At 38.8% G+C, this 27,167-nt stretch overlaps 1 protein-coding gene across 1 annotated transcript in view; it reads left to right on the forward strand.

Moving 5' to 3' along the window:
- Positions 1–19,146, forward strand: part of WDR75 (WD repeat domain 75) — a 42,281-nt gene extending 23,135 nt beyond the window's left edge. The window contains exons 14-21 of the mRNA XM_074967764.1: positions 2,161–2,341; positions 4,874–4,968; positions 6,491–6,586; positions 7,436–7,605; positions 8,234–8,293; positions 13,069–13,215; positions 13,310–13,401; positions 15,668–19,146. Of these exons, the coding sequence (XP_074823865.1) occupies positions 2,161–2,341; positions 4,874–4,968; positions 6,491–6,586; positions 7,436–7,605; positions 8,234–8,293; positions 13,069–13,215; positions 13,310–13,401; positions 15,668–15,875 (1,049 nt within the window). The 3' untranslated portion in view covers positions 15,876–19,146. The remainder of the gene's footprint in view (positions 1–2,160; positions 2,342–4,873; positions 4,969–6,490; positions 6,587–7,435; positions 7,606–8,233; positions 8,294–13,068; positions 13,216–13,309; positions 13,402–15,667) is intronic.
- Positions 19,147–27,167: the final 8,021 nt, after the last annotated feature.

The raw sequence follows: 27,167 nt of genomic DNA on the forward strand, positions 1-27,167 counted from the left end.
CTTGGAAAGGTGGTATCCTTGTTTAATTGACTTGATCTGTTGCCACATAATGGAAAATACTGTCCTAGTACGGTATCTTGTAGTTAAATTCTTATCCACTCTTGCATGCAGATATTAAACTGCATTCTAAATGCAGACAGAACATAATTCTGTGGATTGTATAGATGAGAAATAATTGAAGACCCACCAGAAATCATGTTGAGACTCATTGTAACACACAGTAATAAAAACTAAGGACTTCACAAGGGTATGTAACATGCCATAACCCTTCCAACCCACAGATATGAGGGGCTCCCCATTAATGCACTTCCTGGCACACTTCATTTTGGCAGACTTTCCTGACATTGGTGTGTCAGTCTTCATAGGTTCTCAAATATGGTTTTTGACAGCAGCCTTTCAGTGATCCGCTTGCAGTTTGTTTATGTTCATTTTGTTTTAATCTTCATAAATAAATAGAATTTTTTTCTGATACCGTTAGACTACACAGGTTACCTTTTTTCTTTTGGTAGTTTTCTGTTTGCCATAGTGAATTTCTCTGAGCCATTGGATTTAGCTCTTGTACAATGCCTAAATATGCCACAGTGAATATAAACAAAGATTCATATTCTTATTGCTAGCACTTACATAGATATGTTTATGTACTGAAACCCTTGTTACACATGTTGATGAACTTACTTACTATTGTGAACTATTAAAGGACATTTTGGCAACTTACACTCATATCTAAGTACCAACATGCTTTGTTTTTCTAGGGTTAAATAACCCTAATCCTCAACTAAATCCCAGTTCCATGAGTAAACACTCTTTGCTCTTAGAAACTGTGTTGGAGGGAATGGGTTCCCACTGCCCTGACTTGTCTCGATTCCTAACTAACTGCACAGCCAGGCTGCAGCCAGTACTAACTGGGTATGAAGTGGAGAGGTGGATGGGGTTTAATGGTTCTTCCTGCACCCACCATGAAAGTGTTTTGAATCCACTAAACAAGTCCCTCTTGCTTTTGCATTCTCCGTACATACAAAGGCTGTATGGAGTTCAGTGTCATGGCATGCATGGGAGTATAGAGCTGCTCTGTCTTTGTGTATTTGCATTGTGTATTTGATCTTGTATACCTGGGAACTGAAGAGGAAAGAGCTGCCCCGCAACAGTAGATCAAAAAACAATACAGTGATTTATTTATTGTATGTGTAGAACATCCCACTGGCTTATTTTCATTTTTAGTAAAACCGATTTTTGTGTCTTGTCCCTTTATATCTTGGTACTTTGCCTTCTAGAGAAACAATGTAAAAGCAAAAGAGAAATAAGAACATGTAATGAATATCTTTTTCTGCAACTTGTAAGCATAGTGTAAAGTATAATTCAAAATAATGTTGGGTAGATACACTTTTTTTTTTTTTTTTTTTTTTTTTAATAATCTGCTTTCTGTATTTTACCACACCAGCCGTTTATTTCAAAATCAGTTGAGAGAATATATTGTTACTATGGAACCAACTGGGGAAATTCCAAACAAGTTACTTGTTTATCATTGAATAAATCAGCTTGGAAGGAGATAGTTCCTGTTTGTTTTTATGGTAATTGATAATGATGGGAAAGAGATCCAGAAGAAGTTGACAGTTAACAAGGAAGTTTGCTGACAGGTTACTATATTGTGCGTGAAGCTTAAAATTTACCTGTGTGTTAATCTGGTTCAGTGAAAATCAAGTATAGGAAAGGACACTTACATTTTTAGAAATAACCCCAAGTGTCTTTGGCCTGAAATGTCCAATACTTTTTAAGGCTGTACATTTTCATTGATAATATTGACCTGCCTTCAGTATAGTGACAGGAATTAAAATTAGATCTTTCTAGCAACCTCTTTTTTTAAAGTTACATTTAATGTAGTTTGCATATTGAACAAAAACATGGCAGTGTGCAAATTCCATGATATGTCAAATTAGTAGTTCAAGTGCAGAACCTAAAGAATGCAACACTTGCTAGGCGTTTTCTGTACTGATATGGGGCAGATTTTTTTTAAAAACCCTACAAAAATGTACAACTTGTTCAAATATAAATAGTTTTGCTTAGAGAATCTGAATAGTATCTTAACAGAAGTGCTACTCAATTTCATTTAGAAGTCTTAATATAGAAAGAATTAACAAATGTATTAATGGTTCAATCTAACAGAACAAAGTATGGGATGGAGCTGTGATTTTGTGGGCAGCTATCACAACTATCCAGCTACTAACTGCTGTTTCTCAGAAGATGGCTCTTTGCTTGCTGTTAGCTTTGAAGAAACAGTCACTGTGTGGAACTCGGATACCTGGGATCTTATATGCACTTTCTGTCATCCACCTGGAAAAATACAGTATGTAACATTGTTTATCATTTGGCTTTTTACTTTCAAGTTAAGACTACTTAAAAAGGTAATTTCATCTATAGCATTCAAAGAGCACTAGTATGTATTCATACAGAGATTAAATATTTAACATTTGTATAAATCTACTCCAATTATGAGCTTTTAGAGTTGTAGGTACTAAAATATTTGTTACAATATTTATTTAAAGCTGTTTTGCTAAAAGTTGGGCTTCTTCAATAACTTTTCCTAAATGAAGATCAGTCCACCCAGCTCCCTTTGCTGTTTCATCTGCCCCTCCATCTCTCTTGTGTGACTCCCTTCTTCCACTATATACCCATGCCTACTTCACATTATTCAGGACACAGTTACTACTGACTCTTTCTCTCTCCTTTATTTCCATTATTCTGCAGGGCAGAGCTGAGGATCAAGGGGTTAAAGCTGATCACCCTCCTCCTTTTCCACACCACCCAATCACTTTCCTACTTAAGCATGTGCATTATTAAAGAACAGCTTAATTAAAAAATCACTAATACCAAATTAAATAAGTAAACTGAGAATTTATTATTAGTGTGAAACTTTTGTCATTTTGGATCCTGGTTAACCCATATTGCAAAATATTTGAGGAGAAAGTTGTCCCATTGTCCAGTATTATTTGATCTCAACAGAAGGCATCCTGATGTCTAGACACACAAGTTCTTGATCAGGATAATGCAGAAGAAAACCATAGGTCATTGCTGGGGATGAGAGGAGTTGAAATGGAGACTAGGACAATCTCACTTTTGAGTTTCCGGACTTTTGTGAATATACATTTTTTCTTTACCATTCCTTCAATATAGTTCCTGGGTTGATCTAGCTATAAAGATGCCAGGTTGAAAAAATTGCAGGAAATTTGCTTTGTCTGAATCTGTGTCTTAAAAATGCCAAAGATTCACTTGAAGCATTCACTCCATTGAATAAACTTTTAAGATACACACTTTATTCTCCCTTCTCATTATAATACTGTCTTTGAGAGTGCAGTATTTGTGGAAGTGTTTGGTTGTTTTTGTTTTTTACCAAGCAGATCGGGTTTGGAAAAGTGCTTGTAACTTGAGAAAATAGTTTTTGCTACCTTGGCGTAGTAATGGGTATGACCCATCATTATTCTCAGAGCTTTGACCCTTTTATCCATTATCCTCCTGTCACATGGGAATATATATTTCTGAGAAGATTGGCTAATACTGTGAAATTTTTTCTTGGAAGTACTGCCTGTCATCGGTGATGCTCCTGAGAATGGTGACACAGTACTGCTATCAAGTACCTAGCCTGCTGAGGTGTAACTATTTGCAACAAATGACTGAAAACAAATACTGAGTTATGGCCATCTTAAAAGGACACTGTCAACTTAAAAATTCAAAACTCAATATTTTTGACCTGTTGGTGTTCATTGAACACTTTAGGACTATAACTGTAGTTCTGTGAATTTGTCAGCATTTTGTATAGTTGGTCAGTTTCACTTTTTCCTGTGAATAGTCAATTTCCTATGGGTCTCTCACAATAGGGGAAAGAAACTGAGCAATTTGTGACTGTAAAAGGACAGAAGCTGGCAGAAAAATTCAGGGACAGGTGTATTAACCACAGCTATGTTAAACTCACTTTTTAAAAAATTGACCAGCTTTTAGGTTAATGATAAATCTGTAATCTATTAACCCAGAGAATTTTTTTCTTGTTAGCTATGGTAGAACCTTTATGGTCTACATAGTGGTGCAATGGTAAATTTTCTGCAGAAGGTTAAATATTTGGATGGCCTTAATTGTATGTATTGGACAGTTATGCTGTAATTAAAGGGGAATTATCATTTACATTAGACCTAGAATAACTAATCCTTTTGAAACACACAAACTTGGTTACTTTCTGATATTAATATTAGAAATGTCATCACACACAGGCTTTTTAAAGACACACATTTTCTCTTGAAGTACTAGAAATCAGGATGCTACTTAATTGTACTAGTGCAAGAGAACCAGAAATTAAAATTAATAAAAACAGACCAGCCTAATTTTACTCTCCAATCTGAGGAGATATACTAAGGAAACCGTATTAATGGTGAAAAGTAAATTAGACTAGTAAAACTGAAAAGGAGAGAGAAAATCTGTAGTACTGTTTAGTAACACAGGTAGGAATGCTTTAAATATACGATTTTTTTATTACCCTGTCACTTCTTTAACACCCATGATTGATTAACAGTTTGTTGTGACCAGTATGGAATCAGGCTTATAATGGCATCTCTTTGAAAGTAGGGTGTTTTAAAGAATGTTATAAGTGTCCATAGACACAGCTGCTTTTTGCTGAGATTTTTTTAAAGATTATAGCGCTTTTGAGCCACTAGAGAAGGATCTAGAGGACTAAATTTTGCAGTTACAGTAGTTAACTGCGTAGAATTTGGCTTAATTTAAAAGGATTTAAGATTTAACGGAAAGTGTGCTTGTGATTGTAATGGTAATTTACAAAGATAAACAGAAGATCTAAGGCTTATTAACTTTATTTTGGCTTTTATTCACCTAGGAACCTGTGTTTTGGGAGACTAAGTTGTTCCAAATACCTTCTTGGCACCACCGATAATGGCTTTCTTTGTTGCTGGAACCTGCTCAGTTGTGCATGTAAGATCGATTTTGTTAAATCAATGAATGTTACCTGCCAGGGCAGTACTGATAATAGTTAGCACTTACATTTTCAGTGTGACCCAGAATACTTTGAGCTTTGATTCTAAACTGACCTGCCACTTAACAGCCTATGGAAGCATAATAGAGGTACTTTACATACTTCAGTTCGATGTAACACTGTAGACCAGGGGTGGCTAACCTGTGGCTCCAGAGCCACATGTGGCTCTTCAGAAGATAATATGCTGCTCCTTGTATAGGCACCGACACCGGGCCTGGAGATACAGGCGCCAGCTTTCCAATGGGGGGGAGGGGTGCGCGCTCACTGCTCGGCCCCTGGCTCTGCCACAGGCCCTGCCCCCACTCCACCCCCTGCAGAGTCTCCAGCTGATTGGGGAGGGGAGGGGAGGATGCTGATCAGCAGGGCTGCCAGTGGGTGGGAGGTGCTGGGAGCAGGCGGGGGAGGGGGCGGGGGGAGCTGATGCGGGGCTGCTGATGTGTTACTGTGGCTCTTTGGCAACGTACATTGGTCAATTCTGGCTCCTTCTCAGGTTCAGGTTGGCCACCCTTGCTGTAATCCCTATTTGCTTTACTAACTGACACTACCACATTGTAAAGCCTGCAGCATTCTTGGCTGAAATGTTTACACTTATATTTTGACTATTGAGGAAATGTTTTGAGCTGGAGTATGATTAGGCTTGGAATGATTAATTTGTATTGGTAAATGTCAGTAAACGTTGATTTCATCATACATGCAAACCGACAAAGTTCTCATCAATAATAATAGAAATGTAGATAGGCAAAATAAGAAAAATTCTGCTTGAGAACTTATTAGTTTGTTTTAAAGATAGTTACTTCGTATATTTTGCCATGTGATGTTGACAACGGTTATAAGGATAACTTTTTTGAATCTTGATGTCTGTTGTCACCAGATAATTGTCTTACTCTCCCATAATTTCCCACAACTGAACGTTTAAATCAGTAATTTTAAAAAGCTTAAAACCTGCAATTTTGGGTACGTTCACAGGCGGAGGCTGAGTACAACATATGAGAATGAGGTTAACAGCTTTCTACTGGCTAGAGAAATATCCTGTCAATATGCAAGGGTTATTTTCCATCTCCTTTTTATAGCCTACAAACTAAATCAGGTTGTACTGAGTAGTAGTTTGGAGAAGAGTAATGAACAGGTTTGGGACAGCAGGATTCCAAACAATATTGTATGCTTCCTTCTATCCAGTATGACTAGATTATGCAAATCGGAGCCTTTTTTTTTTTTTTTTTTTTAAAACCCTCAGGTCCAGAGTGTGTGTGCACAGCAAACTCCAACTGACTAGATAATCCAACCCTTTTTCTCTTATACTGGTATAGCAGGATTGATATAAATATCTGTTTTGACTCCCCTGTGAATATTAAAGTTTGAGTCTTCCAGGCAGAGGTATAGCTACAGGTGTGTGTTCGACATTTGGCTTCTTATTTAGTAAAACATCTAGCTTCCTTTCATGTCTTGTGGTTTATTTTTTAGTGGAATGGAGTGCCCAGCTAAACGTCATGGTGCTGCAACCTGATCCTCTTTCAGAAAACATTGCTGCAATCTCACGGCTCTTGGAAGGTTCAGACCGTAAGTACAAAGCTTTCCTTTGCTAGCAAGAGAGGGTGAAAGCTGCAACACTGAAAACATAGCTTCTAGAAGATTGTATTTTTATTGTTGAAGACCTGGGTTTTTTTTGGTTGGTTGGTTGGGTTGTGTTTTTTTTTTTTTTAAAGTCACAAAATAGACTGTAGTTCCTTAAATTTTGTCTGTGTAGGAAACTGGGCCATGTCTGATACCAGCAGGTAAGTAGGGCTCCCCTGCCACCCATCCTTCCCTGAACACAGTTGGTTGCTGCTTTGGCAATGCAAATATGGGTCAGTCACTCTTTCTGCATGGGGTGTTCTTAGTAGGGATGTAAAATGTTAACCAGTAAGCATTAGTCAGACCGGTTAACCTGCCTAAACCGTTAATCCTTGGGCCAGCCAGTTTTCAGGCCCTTTAATAGGTTAACCATTTAAACGAAATATGTGTAAATCTTTTTAACGGTTAATTTTTTAAACTGTATTTACATCCCTAATTCTTAGTCCTTTCCACACTACGTAAATTTAGGGGGGCATTTGTTTCACTGTGTATAATGTCTAATGTAGATAGAGCCTTAATACATCGTTTTTAGTTCTTTTGCTTTGCAGAGAAGTTTAGTTTCTGTTTTTGCTCTCTGGCTGGGAATACCATGAAGGTAGAATGTACATTCTTGGGGATGGATGCCGCCTATCATTCAGTCACACCTTATCCATCCAATTAAGGATAACTGCACACTGAAGTTAAGGGGAGTCCCATCCAGCCATCTTTAGCTATGACATGTGGGGCCTTGTCTAGCCCAAGAAGGGTGGGAAGAAAATGCTTTTGTTTGTTAAAAATAAAAAATTGTTTTGCCAGTGTTTGTATTTAAGCCAAATGAGCCAAGGCCATTCTGTATCCAGAGAAATGTCTGTAGAGAGAGAATCCAGTGGGCTGTCTTCATTCCAAGAGATGTGCCTGAATCAATTGGCTCAGAAAAACACCAGTGGTTAAGCAGATCTCAACTTTACTTCCTGACTGGAACACAGGTAAGAAGTGACAGGCAGGGAAGGGGGAATAAGAGAACTGTCTCTTTAAAACTTTCATGCTAACTGCTGATCAAGCAATAAAAATCCAGGCCTCTGGTAGTCAGTGTAATGGGCTTCCATTTATGAATTTGTTGTTGCTTTTAACCAGCATAAGGTATAATGTGATCGTTGGTTTTCAGTTTCCAAAACAGTCCAACTTCTTCCTTGATTACTTTTGATTCCACTGCCTCAACCGGATGAAAGAGCAACACTACATAATCTGGGGATCTATAAAGAAAATTGCCATTATTGCCTAACACTTATCAGACTACCTTATGAACTATTTATTGCTCTTTATGCAAATATTTTTTTTAAATCATTAAATTATTAAATCCAAAACCTACTAGTTGCCCCCAGAGCTTTGTCTTTCCTTCCCGCTCTTCCCCTTTCCACCCTCCACCTCTTGGTCTCTGACTTTTCCCCTTCATTGTTTTGTTGTGGTTTCTGTATGAAATATGCAGTGGGGAATGTATGTCTGCTTTTATTTCACTCAAATGACAAATTTTCGGACCGTGAAACTATTTTGTAAATAATACATTGAAGTGTCGTTCCACTCCATAGTCTGACTGCATCATTCTGCATGTTCTAGGATCTGCTGACATTTAGCACAAAGTCCGCAGAAGAAAGGCTTACACCATCAAGTAAACAGGTATTTTTACAGTTGTTCTGATAGCCGGGCTGTGCAAAGGAGTTCAAAATTCATTCAGTTGGAAACTTATTTGTCAGATCTAAATTCTCTTCTATCATAAGTGTTCAGATGACCTTGACATGGAACGAGAGGTGCTAATCTAAAGATGCAGTCATGTTTAATTTGATTTTTTGCTTATTTTTTAGCAGTATTGCTCCTTTTATAAAGACTTATTAAAAGCTGAAGTAACAAATGGCTGTCCTTTCTCCTGGCAAAAAAGTGTTGCATCTGTACTAAAAAGCACATACCTTAAAAGAGGTATCTTGGTATTTTAAAGTGCTATTACTTCTCAATTGGCGTGGCACTGCAGCTATTTAAAATCTTTAGTTTTCTGTGTTAACTATTTTCTTGTGTACTTAATAATGGAGATGCTGCATTCTGTAACTTCTGAAAATGCTTTTTAATGTAGAGCTGGGAAAATGCAAAAAATTGACTTTGTGCAGAAGTCAATTCATGTTTTATAAATTACACATACAGTAGAACCTCAAAGATATAAACACGAGAGTTAAGAACTAAGTGGTCAGTCACACGCCTCATTTGGAACCAGAAGTATGCAGTCAGGCAGCTGCAGAGACTGGAGGGGGGTGGGGGGAAGCAAGTACAGTACTGTGTTAAACGTAAACATCCAAAAAAAAGAGAGTTTTTTAACAAATTTGACAGGGGAAGGAAACTGTTTTTGTGCTTGTTTCATTTAAATTAAGATGGCTTAAAAACAGCATTTTTCTTCAAAGCTGTATTTAATATATCGGTATTCAGTTGTAAATTTTTGGAAGAACAATAACGTTTTGTTCCGTTACAAACAGCCTCCATTCCTGAGGTGTTCGTAACTGTGAGGCTCTACTGTAGTCATATTGTTAATGGCCCTTTGTTTGAGTTTCATGGAAAGTGGAAATTTGATTCATCATCATGAACATTAGTGTTAAGTGAATTTCAAAATTATACGAGCAAGTATTGAGTGAATTTAAAATTCATATACAGAAAGCTTTCATACTAGGGGCAGGTCTATACTAGAATCACTACTTTGGCACAGCTGCATCGGAGAGCATCTCCTGCCGACATAGCACCGGTATGGACAACGCTTAGGTCACTAACTTCTTTCACACACCTAGGAGTGCTTCCATACTCATTGAATCAGCACAAAAACAGTACCACTTGATTAATTCGATCAATCCCAATTAAGCAATGCATATCAAAGTTCAGATAGCTAGTATTCACAGTCACAATCTAAAACAAATCACTAAGACTTAAAATAGACTTCTTAAAACTATATTCATCTGTTGTTTGAGAAAATAGTAACTATTCATCATTTATTCTGTACTCTTTAGTTCAGTGGTAGTGATACTAGTCTGAGAAGTGACTGTGTAAAACCGCTGCCATAGGGTGTCTGACTCCAGATCCAGGCTGCTAAATTGACAAAGTGTTGGGGAGGTAATTCTAATTTCTAGCCCTGTGTATACACCTGGAATCTGAAAGTCAAGATGAGTTCTTTCTAGCTCCATGCATCAACATGTATATTAAAGGATACATTGTTAGAAGTTAATTGATGCATGAACCAGTATAGAATCTAAATGGCTTTTGTAGTTCCTTGGAGCTGTACCTCTGCTCCCATATAGGGGTAGGGAAGATGTGATTTAGATTTTGGGGGTTTCCACCGGATTTGTGTGGCCCCTCTTCCTCAACTGCCCCTCTCAGGTTCCTTGTTAACCTGGCTTTTACAGGAGCCATGCAAGTGGCTCCACTCAGCCCATGCTCCCAGACCTACTCCTCCCTTGAGGATGGGGTCCAAATTGCAGAGGAAATGTGGGTGAGTTACAATGTTAGCTCCACAGCTAACTCCCTTTCTCCCTGTGATCCTCGATTCATGAGCTTGGGTTAAAGGAGAAAGAAGTCACAGAAGTGACACATCTGAGCCATTAGCAATTATCTTTGAAAAGTCATGGAAGATGGGAGACATTCCAGAAGACTGGAAAAGGGCAAATATAGTGCCCATCTATAAAAAGGGAAATAAGGACAACCCGGGGAATTGCAGACCAGTCAGCTTAACTTCTGTACCTGGAAAGATAATGAAGCAAATAATTAAGCAATCAATTTGCAAACACCTAGAAGATGATAAGGTGACAAATAACAGTCAGCATGGATTTGTCAAGAACAAGTCGTGTCAAACCAACCTGATAGCTTTCTTTGACAGGGTAACAAGCCTTGTGGTGGGGGGAAGCAGTAGATGTGGTATACCTTGACTTTAGTAAGGCTTTTGATACCGTCTTGCATGACCTTCTCATAAACCAATTAGGGAAATACAACCTAGGTGGAGCTACTATAAGGTGGGTGCATAACTGATTGGAAAATTGTTCCCAGAGCATAGTTTTCAGTGGTTCACATTCATGCTGGAAGGGCATAACGAGTGGGGTCCCACATGGATCGGTTCTGTTCAATATCTTCATCAGTGATTTAGATAATGGCATAGAGAGTACACTTATAAAGTTTGTGGACGATACCAAGCTGGGAGGGGTTGCAAGTGCTTTGGAGGATAGGATGAAAATTCAAAACGATCTGGACAAACGGTCTGAAGCAAATATTCTGTAATTCAATAAGGACAAATGCAAAGTACTCCACTTAGGAAGGAACAATCAGTGGCACACATACAAAATGGGAAATGACTGCCTAGGAAGGAGTACTGTGGAAAGGGATCTGGGGGTCATAGTAGACCACAAGCTAAATATGAGCCAACAGTGTAACACTGTTGCAAAAAAAAAAAAAAGTGAACATCATTTTGGGATGTATTAGCAAGAGTATTGTAAGCAAGACATGAGACGTAATTCTTCCGCTCTACTCCATGCTGCTTAGGCCTCAGCGGGAGTATTGTGTCCAGTTCTGGGCGTCACATTTCAGGAAAGATGTGGACAAATTGGAGAAAGTGCAGAGAAGAGCAACAAAAAATGATTAAAGGTCTAGAAAACATGACCTCTGAGGGAAGATTGAAAAAAAATTGGGTTTGTTTAGTCTGGAGAAGAGAAGACCGAGAGGGGACATAACAGTTTTCAAGTACATAAAAGATTGTTACAAGGAGGAGGGAGAAAAATTGTTGCTAACCTCTGAGGATAGGACAAGAAGCAATGGGCTTAAATTGCAGGAAGGGCGGTTTAGATTGGACATTAGGTAAAATTTCCTGTCAGAGTGGTTAAGCACTGAGATAAATTGTCTAGGGAGGTTGTGGAATCTCTATCACTGGGGATTTTTAAGAGCAGGTTAGACAAATACCTGTCAGGGATGGTCTCGATAATATTTAGTCCTGCCTTGAGAGCAGGGGACTGGACTAGATGAGCTCTCAAGGTCCCTTCTAGTTCTGTGATTCTGTCTGCGGGGCCCAAGAGCCATTGGATGCCAGTCCCCTCTTCACGCAGATAGTGAATTGAGGTAAATCAGCAAGCAGCAAACGTTGATTTAAATAATTTTTAATTGTGGTTTTGCATTTGTACTTTTTAGTTATTTTCCAAAAGAAAAGTTGGTTTCTCATGGGTTGGTAACTATTAAAACATGTTGAATTGCAACTAAATGTAGCCTTTACACTATATTTTGTGCTTCTTTTTGCTAACCAGGAAAATACATTAAATCTATACACACTGATTTAAACAATTATATAGCTTATTAATAAAAAATATAAGAGTTAGGTTAGAAAATGGTGAATAATTCATTTGTTATTTACTAGATTAATTTTTTTTACTTGCGTTGCGCCAAGCTGTACTTGGGTGGAAATTCAAATTCAATTGATCTGCCAAAACAGAATTTTTTTTTTTTAAATAAAACTACCTGAAATGTGCTGGATACTAAACTTTTTTCTTATCATAAAATTGAGCAAAATATTTTTCATATTTAAAACTCGATTTATTAAACAAGGGTAATATCTGTAGTTAGTGAATTGAGCTGATTTTTTGGTCGTCGTGTCCTTCAAGATTTTAGAACTAATAGATCTCATCCTCTCACACCTAGATGTTCTTCATAGATTAGAAGAGGAAAACAAGTATTCCTACCATTTCAACTCCCAGTTTGTTTCTTAACTTTAAATGAACAAGTCATTGAACTGAACTAGGGGAATAAACAGAAATAAAGAAAATATTCTTCCTGCACCTGCAGAAGAGGCTACTGTTAAAAACTGGGTTAGCACTACAACAAATTCTGGTTCCAGGTGCATAATCAGTGACAAACCAATCCAGTGGTTTGACTTTCTTTAATATTTGGCAGCAAATGTACTGCTTAATATTTTTGTATTGGATTTAAATGACTTTAATAGATGTATAATCTAAGTTTTGGACCTTATCAGTTTTTATCCACCCTGCATGCAGAGGGATAATATGCCCTTGAGTAATTGAAGTAATCAGATCTTACTCAGAATGTGCACAGAAATCAGATCTTTTGAGTAAAAAGGTGCTTTTTTTGTTGTTGTTAGTCACTTTTCTGATTATAACTGAATTAAAGTTTAATGTGGAGTGTTAAAATGTAAAAGTTAAAGAAGAATATTCACAATATCCAAGTGAATTAGACTGTGTATCTGAACTGTGTGTTGGAAAATTCTAAACGCTTATTGCTGAACATTAGCATTTTGTTAGCTGTTGGCATTCATATGAGAGAGAGAATTCAGATTCTTGGCACTGAAATATTGTCCTTTTCTTCTTCTCAGAAAGGAAGGCCTCTTTCCCCTTTTAAACTACCTATTCTGTTTTTTACTTTGCTCTTTTTAGCTGGCAGTAGAGGAGAGTCTCCCTATGACCCCCTTTTATTTGCTATTGGGAAAGCACAGGCATCAACAACAATCAAAAGAGAATGCAGATCTTGGCACAGCAGTTGTCCAGAGTCACTTAGCCCAAGATTCACCTGCAATCAAAGAGGTGAGAGAGAGAGTGTGTGTGTAATAAATGTGTGTATATATAAAAGCATGAGAAATGGAACTTCAATAAAACCTCTGTTTTCTTGTCTCCTCAGCTCCTACACACTCCTGCACATGTGTTGCCATCTGCTTCTTTCCTGTGTTCCATTTTTATTAATTCAATGCTGATATCCAAGGAGAATAAAAGGTAAAAAAGCAGTTAAGGTGGCTTAAATAAGTTTCATATGTCAACTAGATCTTACTTAAGTGTTGTGGCACTTTTCCTATTTTTTTTTAATTCATTCCATTCATTATCATAGTTCATAAGAATGATTATAATTAAGGTGTCATTGTCTCAGGAAGTGAATACTCTATCTGTAAAGGAGATCATGAAGGCAAAATTTAAATAGTTGAAATTGCGGGAGAGAGGCCCCCACAGGAGTTCCTAGGGTTTTTTTAATTAGGATTTAACTTATTGATAGCATTGCATAGCAAGTTAACAGGATTAACTGGTTTAGCAGTAATATGCAACAGTTTGGTATGTCTGAGGTGTCTTCATTTATGAAGATTACTCCTTTGTGAGATAAATGTATGTTCTTGTTTAATTAAAAAAAAATTATCCATACAGATTGGTGGCCTATGATAGTAATTTTGTAGTAGATTTATTAGTATGCTAAGTACACTGAAGCCAATGAAATACTTAGCATGCTAAGATTAACCATTAGACACCCTATTCTTGAAAACCTTTCATACATAAGTGTGTACCAAACAATGAATTAGATCTCCAGAGAAACATGGCTGGTTGGTTTGTTTTTAATTATTGTTCATATTGCGGTAGTACCCACCAGCTCCAACCAGGATTGGGTACCCTGTGCATTAGGCATTTCACAAACACTTGCAAAGACATACACCAGACACTAGAAATCTTTGCTGGTATGAGGGGGGTCGTGTTTTCTGTTCGGTTTTTTTTGTAACCTTTCTGTACCGGCAAAAGCTGTCATGTAGATGCAGTTATAGCAGAATAAAAGTGCTTTTGCCAGTAGAACTTGCTTCGCTCACTAAATCGGCTTAAGCTATACAGGCAACAACACTTTTTAGCTGGTATAAGCTGTATCTACATTAGGAGGGTTTGTTAGTCGTCCTGGTTAGAATTTCTGCACATACAGTCTAACAGCTTATCCTGTAAATACTTACACATGTGTAACATTACTCACCTGAAATCCTAGTGTGATTACTGGGTCTAGCCAAATAAGTAAAGTTACACATGAGCATAAGAACTTGTAGGATTGGACTCTAAAAAGACAGTGACATTCAAATATGTAAAAATTGTATGAATACATATACATGCAAATATTTATGCACTTTATCTTGATGTCAGTATCCACATCTGCCTGTCAATGGTATATAACTTGCTTATGCATAAAGTGTGTGTGTACATATATGGGGGTGAGGTAGAGATTTCTTAATTCAGCGGTGAGTATAGGACACCCATGTTACTCGCAAGCAGAGAGTTATACAGGTCATCTCAGACAAGTTCCAGTTACACTTTCAGACAACATGCAGCAGCACGTATTCTGTAGGTAACTATTTTAAACCTTTTTTATTGGGACTCTTTTTTGAAACCCATTCTACCTTAATATAATTTGGTCTTCTGCACAAGACTGAGGGAGTGTGAGCAGGAGAGAGGACACTATAACCAATAACTTTTTAAAGTTTCTCTGAAAAGTTAACTGTAATGCTTTTTCTATACTTAGAAATGTCAGCACTTTAAGGTCTGATATCTCTGCATTCTCCAGGCCTTAAAGACGACGACGTGGCCTGTAGGGAGGGTGGAAAACCCACTCTTCCAATGGTATAAAACATGCATTTCTGGACCTGTAAAATCATGAGATTATACCTATTACTGATGCAGGACTGAATATATTCTATCCAGTACCTTATACTAATACTAATATGGAGAAATAAAATTGTCAAAGATATGTTTCATTTCAAATAAAATGGCAGGTATTTGAAAGTGTTCAAGGATTTGGATTGTTATAATCCAGGAGAAGTGGATTAGTGGGTAGAGAGTGGGTGAGATGGGCAAAGGTGTGTGATACATGCAGTTGAGCTGTTCAGTTTAAGGGATTGTTCTAGTGCCCATTAAAGCCAATGGGAATTTTTCTATCAACTTCAAAGGACATTGGATCAGACTCAAATATTAGGCCTTATTATAGATATTTGTAGTGTGTTTGTGTATATATGTGCTACGTATGCTGAGAGTAATCTGTTTAAATTGTAAATTCTTTGGGGCACATCTTTTCCTTGTAAGTAAAGTACCTTGCAGTGCTACATAAATAAGTTATATAATGTATATAAAATTCACCTGCACAGACAATTTAACTCCATATCATGATTTAGTATCGAAACTATATTCTCCTTCCTGTGGTAGAATATGCTGATAGTCTCTTTTCCTCTGTCCCCCTACTTTAAAGTGCCAGAGAAGTGGTTGATGAAGTTGAAATGGACAGTGAAAAAGCAGAGGATGAATCAGATGAGGATTTAGAGCTTACGGAGATGGAACAAGATATAAATCCTACAGAGTTTTTGGATGAAATTACCCAAACTAAACCGTCTAAATCTCAGGAAAAACAACTGCGAAAGATAAGAAGAATGGACTACAGTTGGGTAGCTGCTCTCTAGAAACAAGACATGTTGCATTTTATATATTCTTATGAACTTAAATATTAATGGATTAAATACTGTGTTCTATCAAAAAGCTCTCTTCCAAGCCTTTGTCTTATGTTTTTTTTTATTGGATTCTAATATTTAATGTAAAAGGTATTATTTCAAAGCAAGTATTTTGCAATTTTAATTTTCGTTAAGAAAGGAAGGCTGGTCTTGGCACTAAAGCACAGGGTCTGAGTTCTGTCCCCAGCGCTGTCTCAGATGTACTCTTACCTCAAACAACTGTTAACCTCTGTCCATTTATTCTCCAATCTGTAAAATGTAGATGAGGGGCTTGATTCAGTTCTGCATTTTATTGGCTGGTGCCCACAAATATCTAAGGCACAAGAAAGTCTCTGAAAGGGTTCCAGAACCACTGCTCTGTTGTGGGTGGCCTACAGAGGGCCCAAAAGTATTGATCACGAAGGGACAGGCAGCTTTTCCAACCAGGATTTCTATAGACTCTCAACCTCACGTTATAGCAGCTGCTGCTATTTATATTGTAGCTCCTGGAAACCCCAGTTGAGGATCAGAGTCCCATTGTGATAGGCTCTGTAAAGGCAAGTAACATAGAAGATCGTTCCAGTTGCAGAGAACGTACAATCTGGGTGGTGGACAGGATGTGGCAGATGGACAAAACACAACAAGGTGGGAGGAGGTTACTAACAGTTTAGCAGAAGTCTCAGCCAGCCACTCCACAGGCAGAATCCCTGGGAGTTCAGTGCAAACCCTGACTGCCCTAATCCCCCAGAAATAGCAGCTTACCTGTCCCATCACCACCACTTCCCTTTGCAAGCATGGGTGAATGCAGCCTAATACTTCACAGGTTTGAAATATCTCACTGACATTTGTTGAGCACTGAGAGAGCTTTGGATGTCAGGTGCTTCAGATGTTGAAAGTATTTGTGCATCAATACTTTCTAATGTAACATGTCAAAAATTCCAATTGACTGAACTTCACCCCACTTGAAAAGAAACACAGCATCTGTTCTGGAAGGACAGTGAACCCTTTAATGGGCTTCTGGTACATAAATGAAGCAAAGAATAATATAACAGCTTTAACTGTACAGGCAAATCTTTTTAACCACTTACATAATGGGCATTTTGTTGCTCAGCCCCCAACTTCCACTGTTTAACACCATGCATAATGACAGGTTTCAGAGTAACAGCCGTGTTAGTCTGTATTCGCAAAAAGAAAAGGAGTACTTGGGGCACCTTAGAGACTAACCAATTTATCCGATGAAGTGAGCTGTAGCTCACGAAAGCTTATGCTCAAATAAATTGGTTAGTCTCTAAGGTGCCACAAGTACTCCTTTTCTTTTTAACACCAGTGTTAAAATCAGTGTTAGCTTCCTCATCCCTCCTCCCCCACCAATATAAACATGCCCTTAATTATCTCAATGTAGGGTGTAGGAAGGTTCTTTGAAAAGCTTCCTTTCTTGAACGCTAAACAAAGGTCTCCAGAACCATTTGGCTGGGCATATCACTTCCACCATTTCACTAAAACACAGCTGTTCTTGTTTTATAGGGAATTTATTGTGTTGACTTTTGAATTTTATTAGCAATTTACCCATGACTCTGATCTGTTAATTTAGCCTTGAACAGTTCAAAGCAGGAACCACAAATGCTCAAAGATTATCTAGAGTATGGTGCTTAAGTAGCTTTATCAGCATAAATCAAGCAATGAGGTAACTTTGCATTCTGAAATCATCAGTGGAAAAAAATTGCTCAGCACTTTTTGCTGATCTGTCCAATGTATAAAAGTGTCAAGGAAAAATCTTCTATGTGGAGCTCTAATGGAATTCCAGAGGGTTCCAGAAGTATCCAGAGCATCATGCAGGGTGACAGTGGCCAAGGCAGCATCCAACCCTCTTCCACACAGATGGGAAGACTGAACCAGCATGTTGGAGACTTCCTCTTTTCTGCCATCTTTGTGTAAGAAAATGAAGAGAACACACAATACTGTGGTATGGCTTTTTAGGGTATCGTTTATTCTGCTCTATTGTTACAAATAGAGTGGAAGTTCTTGTGTATTAGTTTTGCGCACACATAATAGAAAATGTATGTACTGTAATGCTACAGAGGGACTACAGATAAACAGTTAACAGGACACTTCATTCTTATTGTACTTGAGAAACTGATTGCCCAAGAGTTGAAGGGAAGAACAATTGTTGAGAAATATAATACAGTCGATCTGGTTTAATTGCCCATCACGCTTATTTACTGTGTGTGTTTTTTCAATAAATAGTTTGATATCGGCGGAATTGCGATGTCGTCATTGTTTAACAGTTCTGTAACTAAAACAGCATATGATGGTATATACTGAAAGGATTTGCTGACCGGCTATTCTGGGGGAGAGGGTGTCAACCATATGCTATTCAGTAGCCTAAGGAATTCTAGCTTCTTTGTGTCTGAAGAACAACATTGCTATGGGTACCAGCATGGCCCCACAGTATGCCAACATTTTTATGGCTGACTTAGAACAACACGTCCTCATCTTTCGTCCCTTAACGCCCCTACTGTACTTGCGCTACATTGATGAAGAAAGTAACAGAACGCCACTAGCTGTCACCTTCAGTCATCAACTAAAACCTCTCCAGTGCATCATCAAGGATCTACAACCTATCCTGAAGGACGATCCCTCACTCTCCCAGATCTTGGGTGACAGGCCAGTCCTTGTTTACAGACAGCCCCCCAACCTGAAGCAAATACTCACCAGCAACCACACAACAAAAACACTAACCCAGGAACCTATCCTTGCAACAAAGCCTGTTGCCAACTCTGTCCACATATCTATTCAAACGACACCATCATAGGACCTAATCACATCAGCCACACTATCAGAGGCTCGTTCACCTGCACATCTACCAATGTGATATATGCCATCATGCGCCAGCAATGCCCCTCTGCCATGTACATTGGCCAAACCAGACAGTCTCTGCAAAAGAATAAATGGATACAAATCAGACATCAAGAATAACATTCAAAAACCATTCGGAGAACATTTCAACCTCCCTGGACACTCAATTACAGACCTAAGTCGCAATTATTCAAAAAAAACCTTCAAAAACAGACTCCGATGAGAAACTGCAGAACTGGAATTAATTTGCAAACTGGACACCATTAAATTAGGCTTGAATAGAGACTGGGAGTGGATGAGTCATGACAAACTAAAAACTATTTCCCCATGCTAATTTTCCCCCTACTGTTACTCACAGTTCTTGTCAACTGTTTGAAATGGGCCATCCTGATTATCAATACAAAAGTTTTTTTTCTCCTGCTGATAATAGCCCACCTTAATCAGTTACTCTGGTTAAAGTTGGTATGGTAACCCCAATTTTTTTTCATGTTCTGTGTGTGTACATTCCTACTGTATTTTCCACTGCAAGCATCTGTTGAAGTGAGCTTTAGCCCACAAAAGCTTATGCTCCAATAAATGTTAGTCTCTAAGGTGCCACACGTACTCCTCATTCTTTCAACATTTTATCAACGAGGAATACAGGCTGAGTAGCTGTTCAAGGGTAGGGTTGCCAGGTGTCCAATCGAAAAGGACACCTGACAGTGTCCAGTCAGAAACACTGGACACCAAAAGTCCAGTTGCCACCTACAGGATCTAGGGGGGGCATGTGGGGGCAAGTGCCCCAGATTCGCCTGCTAGGGCAGGGAGAGGGGCTCTGTCCCTGTTCTCCCCTCCCCCCCCCCCCCCCGCCAGGCTCGTGCTCTCTCGCAGACAGCCACCACAGTGGCTGGGAGGCTGGTGGGCTCTCACGCCGACCCCGAGTGGAGCGACTGGTGTGAGAAGTGGGTGATCTCCTGCCCATTCCGCTCCCTGCCCAGGCCTGGCTGCTAGGGTCAGAGTCTGAGTGAGTCAGAAATGGGTCTGGGAGTGCCTGGGAGGTGGTGGCAGGAGGCTACCCCTAACCCAGGCCCAGCTGCTTGGGATGGGCTGAACATGCTGGGGGGAGGGGGGGGAAGGGAAGCAGGTGCAGCAGAAGGATACTTCCCCCTTCAGGTAACTGGTGGGGTGGGGAGAGTGCGGTGGTCCCTGGCCTGGACACAGGATGGAGGGGAGGAGTGAATGGAGGGGGATCCTTGTGGGAGGGAGTGGAGCAGGGGTGTCCAGTGACCAGAAATTGGAAAGTTGGCAACCCTATTCAAGGGCCAATATCATACTATTCATTGTAAAGCATTACCCGGTTTCCTGCGTTCCTACTGTATCTCTCTAAACATGACCAAGTTCCAGGAAGAGATCAGTGGTTATTCCCTCACCTAGAGTCTACCTCCACACTACTGCATTTAGTATTGCATTCAAGCTATGAGCCTGCCCTTACGTGATCCATGAAGACAGTGATGAGCCCGATATATTATCATTAAGTTCCTCCCCTTACATTCTTCACAACTTTATAATCCTCATGTAGCAAAGTTTCAAAAACAAACTATTATGTGCACTTGTAGGATGTCTGGACAAAACAGCACCAAATATAAGCAACTATTTAACCCCCTCAAATCTAATACATGAAGTGACTGCGATGAAGTTGGCACACAGTGTCACATAATATGCTAAATGTGTGGACAAACTAAATACTACCAATGCAAAAAAAGTTTGTTGCTAAAAGCTAAACTATGTCCATTCTTGCTTTAATTTATTTTCACCAATATTGGCAGGCATTCATTGTAATGGAAAAACTAACTAACTAGTATCTTAGATCAATCCCAACAGTTATATTTATAATATAACCTCCTACCAGCAGATGGAGACAGAAAACAAACTTTCTTTTCATTCAGGGTGTACCTGAGAAGCAAAAAAAATAGTGGATGTTACATAGTCCTCCTTATTGAATTGAAAACTTTGAGTCCATAGCTTTTTAGTAAATTCATCAGGTGTTTAGTATGAAATGTCCACAGATGCTGACTGAGATCCAAGTTCTCTGTCAGTCACCTGGTAGATCCCTTAAGTACTAATCTGCTCTCTATAGGACAATACATGGTTCTAGATACTATTTTTAAGAAAGACAACAGCACCATTTCTAAAATATTTTCTACTCCTTAAATTTAGGGAAGTGAGTATTCACATGTATAGAGGGTTCAACAACCTTGAAAACGTGGTTTGTGAGAAGAATTTAGCCTTGAGTTTATGTAACTTACTTACTCAAACTGACAATGAATGCCCAAAAGGAAGTACATGATGGACAAGATGATTCCAGTTTCAAAGGAAATTATTCACATTTCCTTAAGCATACTTTGAATACCTTAAACCATAGTTTATTATTTTTAATTATTCAGAAAACTTGGAATGGGTTGACCATACTTGGCAGCAAGGGAATTATGCAGCTCCTCTTAAACAGGTGGCATATGTCACGCTATCTCAGATTTTATGTATCCCATATATGTGTTTCTTATTTTGTTTGGTTATTTAGGAAGCTTGTTTGGCTCTGCGGTGCTGTTTTGTTTGGTTTTTTTCTTCCCCCACTTGAGGTAGTCTTCTTACTATGGAAATAATATATAGCTACAGATGGAGTTTCATGATAGGTGCAAAGGCAGAAGAATGGGCTTTGTTTACACCACATTTTGAAAAGTTATTTTAGGCACTTTTTAGAGTTTTTATGTTTGTTTATACCTGTCTTATGTGCTGTATTCCTGTAGCCTTGGCTATATGCAGGGTGATTGGGGGGAAAAAAGAACACTTTTAAAACCTCCAGAAGTTATATAAACTAGCTTGTCTATCTAATAAGATAAGGTAATTTTAAGTCCTGCTAGGGACAGAATCCCAGGGACAGAATCACAAGTTTTATAACATTAGAAGAGGGGAAATCTCAACTCTCCAAAGACTGTGGCTTGTTCTTCTAACCCTGGTGGCTCATAAGACAGCTGATCTTAAAATTATCCTTAATCTAGGACTGAATATTGCATATCTTGAACCTTAGTTTAGGTTTCAGGGGGTTGGGGGGGAGTCTTCATTTTGGGTAAAAAGAAAAAAAAATGTAGATTTTAAGTAGAAAAGGATGGCTGTTTGAAAGCTGCTCAGGGGCTTGGAATGTAAACAATTCCACCAAAAAAGGATTAGTAGACAGAGTGTAGGTGATGTGAGTATCGAAGACGCAAAATAAATGAAATTTATCACTTGGAGACAGTGACAACATATATGATGGTGAGTATGTGTATAGGCAGTTCCTACACACACACACAAATTTTATAATTTTCCTTGATGTTGGTTGTGAAGAAAATTCTTTGCAGAAAAATCTTCGTAGTTTTTTTCCGTTCTTTTCTTTGCAACACACTGTAGTTTACAATAAATATTCTGTCTCACCCAGTGTTTTTTTGTATTTTAATAATTTAGCCAGCATCAGGCTCCAATAGCGTACCAATATTTAGGCATGTGAGTTGAATAGGACTACTCACATGCATAATGTTACATGCGCTCTTAAGTGCTTTGCTGGATCAGGGCCTATTATTGTAGGTGCTGTTGGCACAGCAGCATGTTAATAAATTCTAGTTTTAGAACTTTGAGAAAAAATATCAACATTTATGGCAATTTTTAAAAATTTCTCAGTTATGAAGTGATTTAAAAATGAAATAATGGCTATCTGGCAGCTACACACTGGAGCAAAATGCTTTTATGGTCTCAAAGTATTTCATCTGAAAAAGTCACAGGTAAGAGTCATTCAGAAAGATATGATCACACTTTGTACTATTACGCCAACTGAATCTGAGAGGCCTTAAGATTTATATGCTTTCTATCGTCTGGGTACACCACAAGAAGAACAGGAAACTTGTTAATGGGTTTTAATCAGGCCCCAACTTTATTATACAGATGTCTGGGACTACCCGCCAGATAAAGTATACAGTGCAGGCAAATCTATGCTTATTCAAATCAATTCTCCATGGCTTCCACCAGCCCTCCTTTGTTTCCATCCAGGTCCCCGAGCCGACCCATGGCTTGGACCTTACCATCCACCAGCCTCGTAAGAAGGTTAAGGAGGGCTATGAGAATGGGGGGTGTTGGCTCCCTGCTGTACCAATCATAGGAGTCCCCGAACCCCCTCCCCCGTTCTGTTCCTTTATCCAATGCCTCCTTTTAAGTCCTTTACCAGGCCATTTATCTGGTCACTGGCTGCCCTCCCTATGGACTACCTGCACTGAACATCCGCCCAACCTTACAAAATAAGTTGTGACATATGGCCTACCACGCTGCGTGGACAGAGAGACTTGCCCCACCCAGGTTTCGTACATTTATGCACATTCCTGAGGGGTGGGGGGTGGGTCATTGCTGCAAAGCTGACCCCTGAGCACCTTTCACAGAAGTTTCTGACCTCCTTCCTCTCCAACCCTCCGAACCACAAAGCAGAGCTGCCCTTCTTTGGGTAAGCCCAGACAAATTCTGCCCCCCTTTAGTTGTGGTGTAATCATTGCCAAAATAAGGTAGGTTTAGAACACAATATTAGAGGTTTTCTCCTAGAAAGTACAGCACAACTGGAATTCCACTTTCTAATCTTTGTTTTGAAATATGTTCTCTATATACGCTATCCTGAATTCACGGGAGTGATGGAGAAAGAAGTACCTTTGTAGTCTTGTCTGTTCTGTTTAAGCAGAAAATGAATTACTTCTTGGAAAATCTATAGGGGTTATTGACCAAATTTTGTACCTATCTACCTTTTTTGATCGTGTTTTCTTTAAAAGTATTAAAATTATGAGAACACAAAACTGTAGCAGACAGGAATTCAAAGTGTTTCCTGAACTCTGGTTCTTTTTTCTAAAGAATTTGGAAATGTTTTATTTTTCTTTTTGTATTTGTAATACGAGCGCCACAGAAGAACACAGATGGGAGACTGATTTTTATTTCCTGTCCCCAGGCACGTGGTATGGATCAAGGTAATACCCCTGTCACTTGATAGGAATCAATGTTCATCCGCTACAGGCATTACAGTTACATTATTGTAGGATAAAGGCAAGATTAGATATAAGCAGCATTTATCCTGGAGATGTACATAGAACTGAAAGTACATATATCAAGTCTTGAAACTATTAGGTATGGGACAAAGAAATAATTGAAAGAAACAAGGAAGGCATTTGTGACAGGTCTAGTTGAACACTCCCTCTTGGCCATTCATCAGACTGCTGTGAGAGAATCCATGTTCTTTAACCCTCCAGAGTCTGAACTGAGTCCAGGCACTGCCCCTGTCTTGGGGTCCCTAGGCACATTTTTGGGGTGCAGATCCTTTACTTAGCACCCCCTTCTGAGTGCTGCAACCCCACAGTACAACTGGCAGGCCCCTGTTATCAGTGCTTACCCCTGAAATTCCCCAAAAGCTTAATCACACCGTCTCCCAGGACTCCAGTCATGTAGCCATTCTGGATCCACTGGTTTACTCTTCAAAGGCACATGATTCGTGTAATATATAACACACACAGAGAGACTTTGCACAGGATTCTAAAACACCATTGCTCTTTTTGTAATTGCATGAGAAATACACAGATCTATCCAAAAATAATAAAACCTACGTGCATTTCCCTGCCTCAGTTTCCTCACCAGTCCCAAGCATTCTCTGGGCCAGGATCAATGTCCTCTCGGGGAGTCTAGGGTCCTTCTCCTGCCACTCATGGCTTGATTTCCCAATAATGGAGCCGTTCTTTCTTTCTTCTCCCAGGTCCTCTTGTTTTGCCTTTGGTTGGTCCTCAGCTAAACCAGGTACCCGTGCTTTGAAAGCATGCAGTCTTTTCCTCTTTCCTGCCCCAAACTTCCTACGTGGCTCTCTGAGTCTTCCAATAACCCATCCATCTGCTGGTTTTTAAAGGCTAGCATCTACACCTTGGTTTCTTTGACCTGCATTTGGGGATTTTCCACCCCACAAACACAAGCTTCTCCCCTCCTTACCATATCCAATGTGTGGTCAGAATACAAATGTTAAGGATAACTACTTTCCATTGTCCCTAGTCTGGTGGTTACTTCTACAAGCCCTGTGAGCCCTTGGTGGATTCCACATTTACACAGAGGCATTTGGTGATCTAAAAGAAATTAAGATAATCTCACACCACAAGACTTAAATAGATGAGCCATGTTTGGTTCTAAATGTAAACCAGGGACAGCTTCTCTCCAGGGACAACACATTAGGTTTTATGGAACATGGATTTCTTATACAGACTTTCTCAGTCTTGAGGCCTCACTGAATCAATGTTCACTCCAGAGAACCAGAACTATCCAGCACCAACTGCATAATAAATGGTTGACAAATATCAAACACATTCCATATGTGACAAGCATTCCATGCCTGCCATAGACTGAGGTTCCGATTCTACAGTCAGCTCTGTGCAGGTGGACTCTGTGCCTATGCAAAGCCCCATTGAGAATTTCCCTACACTCAGCTTAACTGCAACATCAGGGTCTAATGTACATTTTTTTCCCAATAGAATCTTGTACTTCGTGATTACTAATCCTTCCTACCAGAGACTTAGCTATTTGTTTACCTTTCAAAGAGGGTAAATTGTAACTATGATTAAATAGCAGTGACTATATTGTAATAGCTCTTTTTCTTTTATCTTTCCCCCCAATGTGTTTTAGTTTTTTTTGAATGGGGGAAAAAAATTAAAATATTACATAAGAGAAAGAAAGAGACATAATTTATGTCTCAAGATGTTTTCTCTGTCTTCTAGATCTTCATATTTGATGCACTATGCATTGTATATATCAGACTGCCAATCATTTGGCTATTTTGCACTGGAGTCCCTCTCTTCATATATCTCAATCTGCCAACACCCAAACGTGATTTGCCTTTTAAAACCTGGGTAACAGTCAAAATGATTATTAACAATGAATAAAAGAGGGAGCTACTTTAAATGATGTAATTTCAATGATGTAACCTTTCAAAATGTGTGTTTTCTGTAACTTTAGGCCAAGGTTTTGAAAACTGGGTGCCTAAAGTTAAGCTACTAAATCTGGAGTTAGATGGTTAAATAAGTGGTCTGATCTTCAAAAGTACTGAGTACCTAGCAGCGCTGTGAGAAGAATTTCAGTTACAGGAGTACTTACAATCTTTCAGAGTAGCAGCCGTGTTAGTCTGTATTCGCAAAAAGAAAAGGAGTACTTGTGGCACCTTAGCGACTAACAAATTTATTTGAGCATAAGCTTTTGTGAGCTACAACTTGATGAAGTGAGCTGTAGCTCACAAAAGCTTATGCTCAAATAAGTTTGTTAGTCTCTAAGGTGCCACAAGTACTCCTTTTCTTCTTATGATCTTGTGAGTTTGTCAATGGGATTGGAGTTTGTCCAGTGATGGTAGATATATCATAGAATATCAGGGATGGAAGGGACCTCAGGAGGTCATCTAGTCCAACCCCCTGCTCAAAGCAGGACCAATCCCCAACTAAATTTTATTATTTATTATTTTTTTCAAACTTCTGTACAGTATATGTACACCTGCATTACTATTTGCACACACAAAAATTGCTTCACCTACTGAAATGTAGTCATTTCTGGGATGGAACACAGTGGTTGTTTAGCTGTCTTCAGCAACTGTCTTCAGCTGCATATTAGAAGGAAAAAAGATGTAGAGTATTGTACCTAGTTGAAATTGTAGAGGGGATTTAGGTAGGCAGATTGTAATTATGTAAATTGGAATTTAGCCAAGACACTAGAGTTACTCACCTCTAGTTCTTGCAAAAGGCATGTAAGTCACATTTCTGCATAGCTCAGAGCTTTAACCAATGTATTAACAGAGAAAAAGAGAAAGTAGCTTCCCACAAAAGCAGGGTATCTTTGAACCATCTGATTAAGATTTCTCAGCATACAGCACTGATTAATTTTGCATTACTGTTAAGATTTCAGTGTGAAATCCTGGCCCTATTAAATTCAGTGACAAAACTCCCATTAACTTCAATAGTGTTAACATCTCACATTCATACTCTAATCACAAAGAAGTTAATTTTCTATTTGTTGTCTGGATGTGTACCAAAGTCTAAAAACAAACCTGAAAACAGTTTTCTGTCTGGTATAACTGGCTTGGCAAAATTTGCTACTGTATATATTGGTTGCCTTAAGATTGTTTTTCTTAATATTTTGGATCCATTCACTAAACTTATTCTTTTTGTTACATGACGATACACACTGCACAGCATGTAGTCCAAAGAGAGGCCCTCACAGCTCTGGGAATGTGTGCATTATCAGTCTCTCTCTTCCACTGCAACAATAATGGAAATGTTTTTAAAGCCCTTTTTATGCTCAGGAGAAAATCATCTTTTTAATATAATAAATAAGGATTCCCCTTACTATGTTGCA

This window comes from Natator depressus, chromosome 11 (assembly GCF_965152275.1).
Source record: "Natator depressus isolate rNatDep1 chromosome 11, rNatDep2.hap1, whole genome shotgun sequence".
Classification (NCBI taxonomy): domain Eukaryota; kingdom Metazoa; phylum Chordata; order Testudines; family Cheloniidae; genus Natator; species Natator depressus.